The sequence below is a fragment of the Tupaia chinensis genome, unplaced genomic scaffold (genome assembly GCF_000334495.1).
Source record: "Tupaia chinensis unplaced genomic scaffold, TupChi_1.0 Scaffold000366_1, whole genome shotgun sequence".
NCBI lineage: Eukaryota > Metazoa > Chordata > Mammalia > Scandentia > Tupaiidae > Tupaia > Tupaia belangeri.
This window is the reverse complement of record NW_006159863.1, coordinates 1,339,368-1,356,766: the sequence shown is the minus strand read 5'-3', so window position 1 is coordinate 1,356,766 and position 17,399 is coordinate 1,339,368. Positions and strand designations below refer to the sequence as shown.

At 39.3% G+C, this 17,399-nt stretch overlaps 1 protein-coding gene across 3 annotated transcripts in view; it reads right to left on the bottom strand.

Moving 5' to 3' along the window:
• Nucleotides 1–7: 7 nt before the first annotated feature.
• Nucleotides 8–17,399, bottom strand: part of CCDC25 (coiled-coil domain containing 25) — a 44,333-nt gene continuing 26,941 nt past the window's right edge. For all 3 annotated transcript variants that reach the window (XM_014589636.2, XM_014589637.2, XM_027773727.1), the window contains 5 exons: nucleotides 15,593–15,696; nucleotides 15,317–15,379; nucleotides 12,968–13,107; nucleotides 6,080–6,125; nucleotides 8–189 (listed from right to left, as the gene is read on the bottom strand). In XM_014589636.2, coding sequence (XP_014445122.2) covers nucleotides 160–189; nucleotides 6,080–6,125; nucleotides 12,968–13,107; nucleotides 15,317–15,379; nucleotides 15,593–15,696 — 383 coding nt within the window. In that variant the 3' untranslated portion in view covers nucleotides 8–159. The remainder of the gene's footprint in view (nucleotides 190–6,079; nucleotides 6,126–12,967; nucleotides 13,108–15,316; nucleotides 15,380–15,592; nucleotides 15,697–17,399) is intronic.

Below are 17,399 nucleotides of genomic sequence, written 5' to 3'. Positions count from 1 at the left end.
AAAAAAAAAAAAAAAAAAAAAAAAACTCCAAAATGAATATCTGTGTAGTATGAAGATAGAATTTTGGTTGGTTGTTTCTTATCATTCAGAACAATATATGAAATCAAAAGGTTTGCAGCTGTCTCTACAGTCACATCTTTCAAAGGTCCTCCTCTCCTTTCACATGAATTCATCTGAATCATTGCCATCCTGCAGGAAACAAAAAGTGGGACCATGAAAGCCTTGAAAAGAAATGACTCAGTATTTTAAATGTCAATAATAATCCTAACAAGCTGTCTTTTTATTCCTCATCTCAGAGTTCAGAAAGTAAAACATATAATAACTGAATTCACTCATCACTCGCCCCCCCACGTTAAATGAAAATGGCTGAATTAGTGGCTATATTCGCGAAGAAATCATTACATGGCCCTGTTACACAGCAACACGTGGTCGATGATTTCCTTTCTTCTAACAAAGACCCACGTATCCTAGAAGTGTCACCACAATAATAAAAAAAAAGAGATTGATTTTTCAACAAATATACCAAGCAAATCCTGCCCTGGTACCTTATACCGCCAGCACTGCCACTATGCAAAATATCTCTGGCCTAATTCAGTATTTTGAGCCTCAAGGCTGTCACAGATTTGTAACTTCACAAGATGGGTTTGATTTTTTAATTTATTTTTTAAATAGGAAAAGTCATTAGGAAGCCAAATATAGGCCAGTTTCCAAGTTAGCTGGCCAGTCGAACTACTTTACATGGATACAGACACTGGCTTTATTGTGTGGTTTATAAACAAACTCTTAAAGACCATGCACGCAGGTCCAGCGCCAGACTCTGGTTCTGCCAACATTACTAAGTGTGCGTTCTGGTACATCTGCTTAACATCACCACAACCTGAGCACTGCACTTACTCTGCCTTCTACCTCTTCACTGTTGCCTAACACCAGTGCTGAAGAAAGGGACAAACATGGCTTATACAAACCGACCTCAAAAAGAATACAAGGAAAATACTTATTATGAAAAACTATGTATAAGTTTTTTTTTTTTTGCACCAATACCAAGTCATACTTTAATTCTACTTTTCCATAAACTTTTCAAAATCCCCCCACAGTGTTATGACTTAGGTTTATATGGGCTCTTCTTACCAGTCTTTACAAAAGACAGTAGAAAAATATGAAGTACAGGTAGAAAATAATGGCTTCTTTGTTGGGAGCAGCAGATGGCATAATGGTTACGTTGCCGGACTCCCACATAGTCGACCTTTGTTTGAAACATGGACACCCCCCCTTGGGGGTGATTTCTCACTTTCTGTCTCTGGTAAGCCCATGTGCCCTATAGCAAAAATCTCTCTGAAAAATAATGGGTTCTTTCTGTGTAGATAGCAGGCCTGCAAGCATAGTCAATGTCCCTAAAACCTGCCAGACCTTCTGTAAGAAGTGTGGCAAGCACCAACCTCATAAAGTGACACAGTACAAAAAGGGCAAGGATTCTCTGTGTGCTCAGGGAAAGTGGCGTTATGACAGGAAGCAGAGTGGCTATGGTGGACAGACGAAGCCTATTTTCCGGAAAAAGGAAAAAACTACAAAGAAGATTGTGCTGAGGCTTGAATGTGCTGAGCCTAACTGCAGATCTAAGAGAATGCTGGCTATTAAGAGATGTGAGCATTTTGAACTGGGAGGAGATAAGAAGAGAGAGGGTCAAGTGATCCAGTTCTAAGCCTCACCTTTTCTATTATAAAGACAACAAAATCTTGAGGTGAATGTTCACCTCATTTGATTACAGTTGGTCTGTATTTCTAAGGGAATAACATAATCAATAAAATTCCCCTTTTGGGGAAATTTGAAAAAAAAAAAAAGAAAATAATGGTTTCTTTGAAGTCTGTTTAACCTCTGGTTTCATTCAGTGTTTCTCGGTGCTTTTTTTCCATTAACACAACAAACTGTGGCCATGATAAAAACGCCTTACATAGCTGTACAAAAAGCATAGAAAAGTTTGCGTGATATCCAGGCATGAGGACTGTGACTGCCCTAGAGTCCTGAACTGAAATAATAGCATTAGGGCGTTTGGAAGAGTCATCATATATATTCAGCATCAGCTTCATATCCAAAACACTGAGGATTAACCATTCAATAGGATAATGTATCAATGGTAATGAAAATGTTTTATTCCCTATAAAAGCTGTGAAGTAGAATCTGCCAAATTCCCAAGTACCTGAGGGCCTGTACTTTAGGATTCCAGTAATTGTTTTTAAAGCTTTTAGGTTCTTTTAAATTTGTTTTGAGAAAGACAGGGGTTGGGGTGGGGCAGTAACCCCAACAGGGTCTTCATGCTGCGATTCACCTCCAGACTCAGTGAGCCTGGATCCAGGGCACATATATGGGCTCAGCATTCACAGGGAGGTCTCAGGATGTGAACACTGGACCTTCCTGTGTGGGTCTGACTTTGCAGAGTGATGAGTTACCACTGCACCAATACTTGTTTCTTCCCATAACTTTTAAATACATATCTGAGATCTAAGACCTTTTTAGACAATTTTCCTATTTTTAGAATCCTTTTGAGTATATCTTTCAATATAACAAATAGTTTTGTTACTTATAAATTGATAAGCAAAAGGAATGCTAAAAGTAAATTGTTCATGGTTCTTGATGCCAAATTTAGAAATAGTAAAAAGAAATTATAGGAACCAGCAGATGGCATAATGGTTACATTGCTGGACTCCCACTAGTTGACCAAGGTTTGAGACCCAGAGTCCTGGACCCTGTGGCTTAAAACTCAAGCTGGGTGTGTATGTGTGCGTGCCCAGAATCCTGGGAGGAAAGGGACTGTGACGTGGCCATCTCCCCTGGGGGGTGATTTCTCACTTCCTGTCTGTCTCTCCAGCAAGTGTATGTATCCCATAACAGAACTTTCTCTTAAAAAAGGAAAAGTACAAACTGAAGAGAATTATCCTATATAGGAGACCAAAAGTTCAAAATTAAAACCAACTTCAGCACGAAAGACTAATATTCTTCCAGATTAACTTATGTAGTTAAACTAAAGATCAGTGTCAGCTGGTGGCATGGTGGTTAAGGCAGTTATGGGTTCCATATGGCTGATCATGTGGTTGGGGTCCCAGACCCAACAGCTTAAAAACATGCTAGTAGGGAGCCAGCAGGTGGCATGGTGGTTGAGGCACTGGATTTCCACATGGCTAACCATGGTTTAAGCCTCGGACCTAGCTGCTTGAAATTCATGACGGGTACATATATGCATCCAAAATCCTAGAAGAATGGAGAAGAAGGGACTGTAGTGTGGACATTCCCTCTGGGGAGCGATTTCTCACTTTACTTCTTTCTGTCTCTCTCGGATGGATACACATACCCTAAAGCAAAAAAAAAAAAAAGATACCCAGCAGGGGGCAGGGGGAGCCAGCAAGTGATGTGGTAGTTAAGGCCTCTGACTCCCACATGGCTAATCATGGTTTCAGTCCTGGACCTGGTACCTTAAAAATCATGCCAGGCACGTGTGTGTGTATGTCCAAAATCGCAAGAGAGGAGAGAGAAGAAATGACTGTATCCCCCTGAGGATTATTTCTCACTTTCCCTCTCTGTCTGTCTCTTTCTACAGTAAGGGCACATGACTTATGGCAAAAAAGAAATAGACACACAGACAAAATAAAAAACAGACCAAAAAAATCCCAAAAACCAAAAACCAAAACAAAAAAAGCATGCCAGTGCATGTGCACACGCGTCCAAAATCCTGGAAAGGAGACATGAGAGAAGGGACGGCCGCATGACCATCTCCTAGGCAAGGTGCTTTCTCGCTTTCTCTTTCGCTCCTCTCTCTCTTTCTCTCATGGGGAAAAAAAAATAAATGAACTTAAAAAGAAAACCCAGACTCCAGAAGTGATTAAATACATCTCTGATCTTTTGATACTGATACTTTGTGAAAATAGGGGACTGTATGAATAAGAAATAATAATTACCACTTGCACAAGTGACTAAGGAAGGACTTTCATGTATACGTCCTTGTTTAAATTTAGAACCCGTGAGGTAATGCATCTCCATTTTACTGATGATGAAAACCCCCTCAGAGAGGTTAAATAACTTTACTGGGCTTACTGAATTAGTGTAAAGGACAGTTTAAGTCTCTGAACTTCAAAGTTGTATTTAATTATAATATATAATGCTATTACAGAGTTTTTCAGAAATAGATTATAAAGGGAACCAGCAGTTAGCGCAATGGCTATGTTGCTGGACTCCCACGTAGTCGACCGCAGTTCACGTCCCGGACCTGGTGGCTTAAAACCCATGCCAGGCGCGTGTGTGTGCGTGCCCAAGATCCCGAGAGGAGAATGGAGGAGAGGGGATTGCGGCGTGGCCATCCCCCCCGGGGGTGGGGGGTGTGATTTCTCCCTTTCTGTCTCTCTCTGTCTGTCTGGCGAGCGCACGTGCCCTATAGTGAAAAACCTCTCAGAAAAAAAAAAAAAAGATTATAAAGATACATATTTGATTCATAAAGGAGCCTCAGAAAGTATTTCATAGGTGGGCTAGTCCTGCAGGGCAGTGGTTAAGTGCCATGCACAAGGAGCTGGATCCCACACTGTGGTTTGAATCGTGGCCCAGTGGCTTGAAAAATGTATTGGGCATGTTTGAGTGTGTGCCCAAATTCTGACAAGATGAAGATATGAAGTAAACAAAATTGCAGTATGACCAAACACCATTTGGGGGTACTTTGGGGTGCTTTCTCATTTCTTTCTTTCTGTCTGGCATGAGCACTAAAAAAAAAAAAAACCAAGAAAAAGAAAAGAGAAAAATATTTCATAGGGATGAGATTAAGGATGCTTATATTCATATACATATATAGATGTGTGTGCGTGCACATGCACACACACATGCACACACACACAGATATGAACAATGTTTTAAGTCCTATTAATTCTTTTTTTTTTGTAAGTTATTGCCACAAAATACATGTGCTTGCTGGAGAGAGACAGAGGGAAAATGAAAAGTCCTACCATGAGGGGATAGTCATACTGCAATCCTTTCTCCTCCATTACCTCTCAGGATTTTGGGCACATATGCACATAAGCCTGGTGTGATTTTCAAGTTGCCAGGTCAAGGACTCAAACCATGTGGGAATCCAGACCACCTACTGGCCCCAAGTCCTATTAAATCTAATTAATACATTAAATCTAGGATTCAACTAGATAATCTTAAATTCTGTAATTTCCGAGAAACTAAGGCAGAGTTTTATAGTATTTTCTGGGATGATTAAAAAAAAAAACCCTATGTCTGCACTAATATGGCAACCATTAACCACATGTGGCCAATATGACTAATGAAATCAAAATTTAGTTTAACTTTAATTAGTTTAAATAGCTACAATTAATAGACATGTGTATAAGACAAGATTCAAAGCACGCATTTTTAAACCACACTCTAAGACATGTAATAATCTAAATCTGTCCACTGTGTGTCAATGTTCTGCAAAGACTTTTCAATAATAGCTAAATTATGCCACCTATACATTTCAAAATAAATTCTGAGACAGTCTTCAAGGACAACAAGTCTATGACATAGTTCTAAGAAAATAATTAGATGTGGATGTTAGGAAGCTCTTTCAGTACTATGCTATGGGTCACCATTTCTCCCTCTCCTTGGCCTGAGGAACATGAAAACAACCTATTTTGTCACACAGGCTACAATATAACATCTTAAGGTCAGTACTTTTATTTGAATTGAAGGTGATAATCTTCTTAATTATAATATACAACCTACAGTCACATTAATATAAAACATTAAAAAATAAAGGCACTTTTGCCTGCCTACAGCTAGAAAAGAGGGAAAACAGGAATGGAAGAAAGTCCTATAAATACTAATATACTTGTACTTCATAGTAGGCAGGTATAAAAATCTCTTTCACTGGAGTGACCTTAAACACATACACATGAGAAGGAGGGTCAATGCCTAGCAGAATCCAGCTCAGGTGTACCAGCTGCCAAATTATGTAAGCTATTTGCTCCATGTACATCAATAATGAACAGTAATTCAATTATTATTGTAAAGATTCTTAGTCATTTCAAGGCACAGCATAGAGCAAGTCACTCGGCCATACCTGATTTGAAGACATATTCTCTACTTTCATTAGTGATGAATAGCTCCTGGAAGGGAAAGAAAAACATTTAAAATAAGGTTATCCAGCCAACAAGTATTTCAAAAAAGATTTTCCATGTATCTAGCACTGCCAAAGGGCTTTACAAGGAACATGGGATCTGTAAGATGTAATCCCTATCCTCAGGGAGACTGCAACATAAAAGGTTAAATTTCTATAAACAAAAGATATGCACAGCACTTTATAGGTTACAAAGTGCTTTCTCATACTCATTTCATGTCAATTCCACAAAAATTTTGTGAGCTGAGTGGCATTTTTCCTATGAGGACACTCATCTATAGTCAAGATCAGATATGATTCCGAGCTGAATTATAAAGCATAGACTGTAAATGCCACAGAAATTCAAAGGACACATGTGTATCAGTATGGGCAGGAACTGTAAGGGCATCCCTCTCAAACAACATGGAGCCCAAATCAAGCCTAATCCAGTGGGTAGGATGCATGACAAAGGCATTTAAGTTCTAGAGATCAGAATGAGCAAGGGCAAAGAGATGGCATCTATGACGACATGTGAAGGATCAACCTAACTCAAATGGAGTCCAGAAGTAAAGCGGTGGCAAACCAGTAACTTGGTTTGGGAATGCTGCATATGAAGTAATGGTGAGCCATCCAAGGCAATGTGAACTGTGAAAACTGAAAACTGAAGACTAGAGGGAAGGAGGATTGTCATAGTTAAAGAAAATAAGCTGGGAGGCATCCAGAGAAATTAGCTAAAACTTCTAAGAGCAAGTAATATCTGTAAGAAATAAATAAAAAAGACAAGATCAACAAGAGCATGAGCTGGAAGAGCAAGACACGATGATTTAAACAGCACAGAGAATCCCCATCCTGGCATTTTAAAACCACCTGTGAAGATTAAAATCTATCCAGATGCCTAGCTGTGGTACTTAAAACTTAGATTGAAGAATCTTGGGATCAGAATTCTCACCTAGCTGAAAGTGACACACAAATTTACCTTTCTTTAGACCACGTTTCCACTGAGCTCCGTATCAGTAACCCACCTGCCTCTCTGACATCTTTTTTGGATGTCTCAAAGGTATTTTCAGATTCTTATGCCCTTAACCAACTCATGGTTTTCCCTTCTACTCCCAACCCCCTCAAATAAAAAAGTTTGGTTCTTTCCAGTATTCCCTATCACAAAGAATGGCATTACTGTACACTGTATTTTTTTTTAAGAGGTTTTTCCCTTAGGACACATGCACTCACCAGGGAGGAAGAGGGAGAGACAGAGACAATGAAAGGAAAAGTGAGAAATCACCTCTGGGGGGAAGGCCACTCTGCAATCCTTTCTCCTCCTGCGATCTTAAGCACATACCTATTTATGCCCAGTATGAGTTTCAACCCACTAGGTCCGGGACTTGAACCACAGTCAACCACGTGGGAGTCCAGAGACATAACTGCTACACCATCTGCTGGTCCCACTATATTGCATTTTAAACTAGAAATCCAAGTGATTCTTAGTCTCTTCTTTCAGTTCAATCTATAATATACCTAATTCTTCAATTCTGACCTTGACTCTGGCCTTGCCCACCTCTTCTTTCTTACCTCAAAGGCAGCATAGCATCAAAGTATGGACTTCAGAATGATAGATCTGAGTTTGAACATCTGCCTTGCCACTCAGCTGTAAACTTTTATACATTAACCTCTTTGCTAAAGTAATCTTGGCCTGAAAATCAAGTTCATGTCAATACTCAAACTGATGATTCGTTAAGCTTGATTTACTATCTACCTGGGCCTTCTACTTGTTACTTGAGTCTAGGATTCCAATTTCAATCTCTTAGACTCCTAACTTCCAATATCCCTGTCTCAGGAAACTTTGGTCTGTATACCATTTATCTTGACTGCCTCAACCTCTGCTATGTTACTCACCATCCTCTATAAGTATGTTTCTCTGACTACTGATTATTTCTTCTGGCTTCAACATCTACATTGGCCTGATTTTGACATTAATACATGTTTGGCATGATACCACAAAAAGCCAGATACAACAATACAAGATTAAAATAAATTAAGAAGGGCATGGCATGGTAGTTAAGGTGGTTGGATCTCACATGGCTGACTGTGTGGTGCAAGTCCTGGACCCAGTGGCTTGAGAAACACCCTGGACATGTGTGCCTGCATGTCCGAAATCCCAAAAGGAGAATGAGAAGAGAAGAGATTGTGGCATGACCAGGCCCCATGGGGGGGGTGCTTTCTTACACTCCCTCTCTTACTTTCTGTTTGTCTCCTGTGACTGCATGTGCCCTCTGGCAAAATTAAAAAGTACATAAAAATAAAGCAAGTAATAGGCATGAAATTTGATTTCTTTGGATAAGATGTAAAGACTAAAAAGAAAGTGATGTTAACACTATAAAGATATAAAAACAGATTACAAGTAAGAAACTTAGAACCTATTGGTGGAATTTCAGAAAAGTTGTAGAATACACCATGCGTACAACAGTTCTGGGTATGCCCAACAAATCCCTGAAGTCCCCCACATGCCACTCCCTGCACTAGTCTGCATTGTGTCCCATTTTCTATAGCATCTCATAGAAAGTTGTTCACATGACATGTGTTTAACTGAAATAAACATCCATTGTTTTTAGTTTTCTGAGGCCCATGATTATGAAAAAATAAAAGTAACTAGTGACAGCTTCAAAAATTAAATGGATTATTTGAAGCAAAAGTTTTATTTAATAAGATTAAGAATTTTCCCCCTCAGTTTAAATGAGTATTTTATATGTTACTGACACTACGGAAGACCAGAAGATATAAACACTTTGTCTTGATAGGGTCTTCTGTTGAAAAGCCTGCAACTTTTGAAACTAATAAAATTACGTTTTTTTTTTTTTTTTGAGAGGCTTTTGCTATAGGGATCGTGTGCTCGCCAGAAAGACAGAGAGAGACAGAGAGACAGAAAGTGAGAAATCACCCCCCCAGGGGGGATAGCCATGCTGCAATCCTTTCTCCTCGATTCTCCTCTCGGGATCTTGGGCATGAGCCCAACGTGAGTTTAAACCACCAGGTCCAGGACTCAAACCACGGTCAACTACATGGGAGTCCAGCAACATAGCCATTACGCCATCAGCTAGTTCCACTAATAAAATTACTTTTAACTGGTTTTTAGATTCAGTTTCTTCTATAAAATGAGCATAATAAAAATATCCACCTGATATGACTATTGTTGGAATTAAATGAGATATACAGTGAAGCATTTTCTGTACAGTGTTCCAGCATGGTAAATGTTCACAACTGTGGCTTACTTTTCCTTATTTAGTAAGTAAATTAACTGATATTTTTATTCTTAACATATTAATATTATGCTTCTACACAAAATTATGTAGATTGGTAAAGGGCACAAAAAGGCATGTTTTTAATTTTCCCTGTTCCAAACTAAAAGCAAAGGATAAACTACTCTATAAATCCCACATCACCTAGAATTTCACACATTTTACCACACTGATAATGTCTGTTGATCATTTTTCTTTCCCTCATAACTCAAAGCAGACTCACAATTCTAGGCCACATTAAATATTTAAACTTACCCATTAGTCTGTCTCATGTTACCAGATTATAACTCAGGATAGCATTTCCAGAGCTCTCCATCTGAATACTGTATTAAATGAAGCTACTCATCCTGTTCAGTCAAACTCCCAACAGGAGCACGTACATACAGGTAGATGCCTAAGTCAGAGAACATGACCATAGTACCTGCATTCTGGCTCAGCAATCCAAGAATCCTGGCTATTCCAAGGAAAGTGGATCCAACACGGCAAGACAGCTTGTTTCCAATTCCATTCTGTGTATATTGGAACATATATACGGAATGGAACATACATTGCCCGAAGGCAACATATGTTTATCAGTATCTTTTTTGGGAGTACACTTATCACAAATGACTAGAAGTCACAGGCTTAATTTTCTTTAGTTAAGAAAAACTAGGAACATCTTTGGACATAGTATTACATATTTATATTGGGTCATTTGAAAAGTCATGATGCACTTTTACATAGAAAAACAGAAAAATACATAATGACTTTTCTCTTTTTTTTGACTTTTCTCTTTTTAAAAAATTAATTATTTTATTTAACTTTATTTATTTAATTAATTAATTTATTTTTAATTTGACCAGAGAGGAACACAGTGTGAGAAAGTGAGGAAGCAAGCCACCAGATCCAGGACTTGAACCGTGGTTGGCCATGAAGGAGTCTAGCACCCTTAACCACCATGCCACCTGCTGGCCCCCATAATGACCTTTCTGATGACCCAATATATGAAGGAGGTCTTCAAAAAGTTCATGGGAAATATGTACTTTAAAAAAAGTACAGGGTCAAGCAGATAGTGCTTAAGGTGCTAGATTCCCACATGGCTGACTGCAGCTCAAGCTTCACACTCAGTGGCCTGAAAATCATACTGGCATGGGTTTGCAGGTGCCCAAAATCCTGAGAAGAAAACGGAGGAGAAAAGACTGTGGCATGGCCATACTCCCAGGGAGTGATTTCTCACTTTTCCTCTCTCTCTCTTTCCAGTTGCCTTATGGCAAAAAACAAACAAAACAAAACAAAACTTTGCAGGTCCAGGTGGTGGTAAAGACACTGGACTCACTCACACGGCTGACTACAGTTTGAGGTCTAGACCTGATGGCTTGAAAACCACGCTGGGTATGTATGCATGTGTGCCTAAAATCCCAGAAAAAGAGTGGAGGAGACAGGAATGGAGTGTGGCCACCTCCGGGGAAGTGAGGTGTGGGGAGGGAGTTCTCACTTTCCCTCTCATTGTCTCTTTCTCTTGGCAAGCACAGGAGCCCTATGGCAAAAACCTTAAAAATATTAAAAAACAAAAGAAATCTATGCATAGACTGTAAAATATTTTACATCAAAATAAACTCACTTTAATTCCAGTTTTTTCTATGAACTTTTGGAAGTTCCATTATGAATTCAATGTTGTAAAGCAGAATGATGCAAGCCCGCACCTCATGTCCATATCCTAATCTCTATAACCTGTAAACGTGATCTTTCCTGGCAAAATAGAATTTTCAGTTGGGATTACATTAAGGACCTTAAAATGGAGAGATTATTGGAACCAGCAGGAGGCAAGGTGGAGGAGGATAGGTGCTAGATTCCCCATGACCAACTGCACTTTGAATCCTGGACCCGGCAGCTTCAAAAAAATCACATTGGGCACGTATGTATATGTGTCCAGAATCCTGGGAGAATGGACTGCAGTGTGGCCATCTCCCCCAGAGGGGGTGGGGGGGGGAAGTGGTGATTTCTCACTTTCCTTCTCTCTGTCTTTCTGGCAAGTGCATGTGCCCTATGGCAAATTCCCCACCACCAAAAAAGAAGAGATTATATTGAATTATCTGGGCAGGCCCAATTTAATCACATATTCTTTAAGAGAAAAGAAGACAGTAGTTAGAGAGGGTCAGTTACCTGGAATACAGTGTTATTGGCTTTGAAAACAGAGCAAGGGGCCAAAGCCTAGAAATATGGGCAACCTTAAGAAGCTGGAAAAGGAAACAGATTCTCCCCTAGAGCCTCCAGAAAGAATACAACCTTGGGAGGGACCAGCAGTTAGCGTAATGGCTATGTCGCTGAACTCCCCTGTAGTTGACTGCGGTTTGAGTCCTGGACTCAGTGGCTTAAACTCATGCTGGGTGCATGTGTGTGCATGCCTGAGATACTGAGAGGAGAATGGATTGCGGCGTGGCCATCCCTCCTGGGGGGTGATTTCTCGCTTTCTGTCTCTCTGTTTCTCTCTGCCTTTCTGGTGAGCGCACATGCCCTATAGAGGGAAAGAAAAAAAAAAAAAAAAAAAAAAAAAACCCTCCCAAAAAACAAAAGGGAAAATAAAAAAAGAATATAGCCTTGGGATAGTCTAAATTTAGCTTAGTGAGAATACTGTTGGACTTCTAACCTATGGGCTACTATCAGGTGGAAAATCTATATTGCTTTAAGCCACTAAATCTGTTATAATGGCAATAGAAAACCAAGATATAGTCAGTATTCTCATAGTCTTACTTGCTGGAATTTCAAGAGCCAAACTGTATTTTAACTATTTGCTGTTTTAAAATGTAGTGTTTTGGAACAATCCTCACCAAATTAATTAATCTAAACTTATTCAACATAGAAAAAGGGTTTTAAAAACAGCTTTAAGAATTATTAGTACTTTTTTCCAATTTGGGCAAGGTGGAATAGCTCATGCAAAGAAGGGTGGTCAATTCTGCCATCAATGAGGTGTGATCCAAGAATACACCACCAACATTCACAAATGCAATCTCTCGTGAAGATGAGGACTCCAATGTGTGCACTGATACCGGCCTCAGCGAAACTGTCTGGGCCAAAGGAATAAGGAATGGCCCATACCGTGTCCATGTGTAGTCATCCAGAAAACACAATGAGGTGGAGATTCACCAAATAAGCTCTATGGTGGGGATGAGAACTAACTGCTGATTGTCAGAAAGTTATATAACCAACAAAAAAGGACAAAGCTGTTTGTACTGGCCTTTAGAGACAAGACAGCTTCATTCAAACAGCATAGGTGGGCAACATGAAATACTACAGTATCTTCTCCTTTCCTGAAGAACTTCACAAACTAAACTCTATAGCTAACCGTTAACCGTTCATATTACAGTAAAATTATTTTATTTCACACACTCTCATTGCCTGCCCCTATAAAAGGACAAGTCTTTGCCTAACACATTAACATAAATGCCTTTTTAAAATTCACTTAAGAGCTCTGAGTTTATTATATGTCTCCATCCACCACCTTATCATTCTTACGGGTCAATCCATGATTAAAATCAAAGGAACAGCCTTCAAGGTCAACATCAGTACCCCAGCTCCAACATACCTAAGTTCATCCATTTCCTTTTTTTTCTTCATTTCTTCTTTTTCTTTCCTTTTCATTTCTTGAATCTGGGCTTTTTTCTCATTCCTTTCTTCCCGGTCTCTGCATTCTTTCTCTGCTGCTAGATCTGGGAACCGCTCTACTTCGGTCTTTTCTAATCGGTTCAGGGTTCAGGATCTCATTCACTTTCTTCTCCACTGTCACAATTTTTACCTTTGAGGGAGATGGGGAAAAGATACTGAGTCTTTATTTGTGTTTTTTCTCCCAGAAGAAGGGTGAGGCTTTCCAGGGTGTAGCAACCCAGTTTAATTCCCTTTAGAAAACATACATCATGCTTAGCCCTCAATGACAATGGTGTCGGACAGAAAAGATGAATACTCTGATCAGTATCAGGACTCGGCCTCCTCCAGCGGTGCAAACACTTACATCCTTTTGCCTGTGAAAGCCTATCTGCCCCACATCCATGTCAGCTGTTTTCTTCAGGTTAGACCACGGCGTATATACCACATTAACGTTGTTCATCTTGCAGCCTGCCAAGAGAGACTGTCTTCAACATGCAGGCAGGATGAAACTGAGTAATGCCTTCCCTTACCCACTGGCAAATTACAATTCAATCAGAGAAAAGGCTTGGAATGAACAAGCTATCCACTGTTTCAAACCACAAAATAATATTTCAAAAACCACCCACAAAAGGCAAATGGAAAGCTGACATTAAACAAAATGCAAAAGTATTATGATGAAAAGCAGGAGTCCATGGATTAGCTTCCAGGAATTCAGAGAACTCCTTCAAATCAAATGCAAAATTTATCAAAAGTATTTTTTCAAGAGAAAAGAGTTTCTTCAGATTCTCAAAGGGGTCCTTGGTTCAATAAAGGTTATACAGCAATATAAAGGCATGGCTTGGGGTTCAAAAAATCTGGACTTTATCCTGGCATTGAAACAAATAAGCTATGTCACTTTGGGAAAGTCCCCAGAGTTCTCTGAATCTGATCTAAACTATAAGAATATTAGACAAGTTAAATATTGTTTTTTGATTGTTTGTTTCTTATTGGTGGTACCATTTTACCGAGGAAAACATAGAAGTCATCATTGCCCATACACATTAGATGAAAGGGGTGCCACATACCCTGTTCACCCCTCCTCCTAACTCCTCACACCACCACCTTCACCACACGTTTGCCCTCCATCCCCAAGAACCTCCTGGGCAGCTCAGAGAATCATAGGTTAATCACTGGAACAAAAAACAAAAAAAAAAAAAAAAAAAAAAAAAAAAAAACCCTCCCAAAAAACAAAAGGGAAAATAAAAAAAGAATATAGCCTTGGGATAGTCTAAATTTAGCTTAGTGAGAATACTGTTGGACTTCTAACCTATGGGCTACTATCAGGTGGAAAATCTATATTGCTTTAAGCCACTAAATCTGTTATAATGGCAATAGAAAACCAAGATATAGTCAGTATTCTCATAGTCTTACTTGCTGGAATTTCAAGAGCCAAACTGTATTTTAACTATTTGCTGTTTTAAAATGTAGTGTTTTGGAACAATCCTCACCAAATTAATTAATCTAAACTTATTCAACATAGAAAAAGGGTTTTAAAAACAGCTTTAAGAATTATTAGTACTTTTTTCCAATTTGGGCAAGGTGGAATAGCTCATGCAAAGAAGGGTGGTCAATTCTGCCATCAATGAGGTGTGATCCAAGAATACACCACCAACATTCACAAATGCAATCTCTCGTGAAGATGAGGACTCCAATGTGTGCACTGATACCGGCCTCAGCGAAACTGTCTGGGCCAAAGGAATAAGGAATGGCCCATACCGTGTCCATGTGTAGTCATCCAGAAAACACAATGAGGTGGAGATTCACCAAATAAGCTCTATGGTGGGGATGAGAACTAACTGCTGATTGTCAGAAAGTTATATAACCAACAAAAAAGGACAAAGCTGTTTGTACTGGCCTTTAGAGACAAGACAGCTTCATTCAAACAGCATAGGTGGGCAACATGAAATACTACAGTATCTTCTCCTTTCCTGAAGAACTTCACAAACTAAACTCTATAGCTAACCGTTAACCGTTCATATTACAGTAAAATTATTTTATTTCACACACTCTCATTGCCTGCCCCTATAAAAGGACAAGTCTTTGCCTAACACATTAACATAAATGCCTTTTTAAAATTCACTTAAGAGCTCTGAGTTTATTATATGTCTCCATCCACCACCTTATCATTCTTACGGGTCAATCCATGATTAAAATCAAAGGAACAGCCTTCAAGGTCAACATCAGTACCCCAGCTCCAACATACCTAAGTTCATCCATTTCCTTTTTTTTCTTCATTTCTTCTTCGCTCTACTTTGGTCTTTTCTAATCGGTTCAGGATCTCATTCACTTTCTTCTCCACTGTCACAATTTTTACCTTTGAGGGAGATGGGGAAAAGATACTGAGTCTTTATTTGTGTTTTTTCTCCCAGAAGAAGGGTGAGGCTTTCCAGGGTGTAGCAACCCAGTTTAATTCCCTTTAGAAAACATACATCATGCTTAGCCCTCAATGACAATGGTGTCGGACAGAAAAGATGAATACTCTGATCAGTATCAGGACTCGGCCTCCTCCAGCGGTGCAAACACTTACATCCTTTTGCCTGTGAAAGCCTATCTGCCCCACATCCATGTCAGCTGTTTTCTTCAGGTTAGACCACGGCGTATATACCACATTAACGTTGTTCATCTTGCAGCCTGCCAAGAGAGACTGTCTTCAACATGCAGGCAGGATGAAACTGAGTAATGCCTTCCCTTACCCACTGGCAAATTACAATTCAATCAGAGAAAAGGCTTGGAATGAACAAGCTATCCACTGTTTCAAACCACAAAATAATATTTCAAAAACCACCCACAAAAGGCAAATGGAAAGCTGACATTAAACAAAATGCAAAAGTATTATGATGAAAAGCAGGAGTCCATGGATTAGCTTCCAGGAATTCAGAGAACTCCTTCAAATCAAATGCAAAATTTATCAAAAGTATTTTTTCAAGAGAAAAGAGTTTCTTCAGATTCTCAAAGGGGTCCTTGGTTCAATAAAGGTTATACAGCAATATAAAGGCATGGCTTGGGGTTCAAAAAATCTGGACTTTATCCTGGCATTGAAACAAATAAGCTATGTCACTTTGGGAAAGTCCCCAGAGTTCTCTGAATCTGATCTAAACTATAAGAATATTAGACAAGTTAAATATTGTTTTTTGATTGTTTGTTTCTTATTGGTGGTACCATTTTACCGAGGAAAACATAGAAGTCATCATTGCCCATACACATTAGATGAAAGGGGTGCCACATACCCTGTTCACCCCTCCTCCTAACTCCTCACACCACCACCTTCACCACACGTTTGCCCTCCATCCCCAAGAACCTCCTGGGCAGCTCAGAGAATCATAGGTTAATCACTGGTCCAGTGTTCTCTATAGTCCTTCCAAATTAGAGCTCAGTGTTTGCTAAATTCCCACATGCACCAGAGAAAGCTGGTGAACACCACCTTACCCAAGTGGTCAAAATGAACATCATCAAAAATGGGGCAAAATGACATCATATGGCACCTGACTGTATTGTGTAGAACTTCGCTCATGTAGTATGTCTGCCTCCAAATGCAGATTGTGATTCTAATTGAGAGGAAGCATCAAACAAATCCAAATTGTGGGTGACTCTACTACTATTGTCTCTTTAAACAAAACTGTCAATGTCTTGGAAGACATAGAAGAGTAAATACAACAAATGATCCCGAGTAAGGAAAAAAATCTGTAAAGACAATAGTTGTACAACTGGCAAAACTTAACTATAGACCGTGTATTAGGAACAGTATCCTATCCATGTTAAATTTCCTGAATTTGATCATTGCAATGCAGTTAGCTAAGACAACATCCTTGTTCTTAGGAGAAACAAGTTGAAGGACCTTGATGTCTATGATGTTCTTTCCCAAAGTTAATCATGAGTATGCTATACAAAGAAGGCAAATAAACTTACAAAATTGGTGAACCTAAGTGAATATGGGAGTTGTATTTTTCTTATAACCTTTCTATAGGTTCAAATGTACTTTTACAAAATAAAGTTTAAAAAGAAAATCTCTATGTGGTGGAGGTAGACAGTGGCACAGTGATAAAACACAATGTCCTGCAAGGCTAACCTACAGGGGAAAGGTTTTAGGTTCACGTCCTGAGACCTCCTTGAGTACACTGCACATGATCAGGACCTGGAGCTGGCTGAAGTTAGGGTAGACTGCAGAGTCAAGACTCTGTTGAGGGTGCTTTCTCTATAGGAAGATATAATTATATAAACTTAAAAATATAATTAAAAAACTCCATGTGCAAGTCACTGCAGGGGGATATAAAGATGGATCAGGCAATGGATCTGGCCTTCTCAGACTAAAGGAAGATATATATATATATATATAT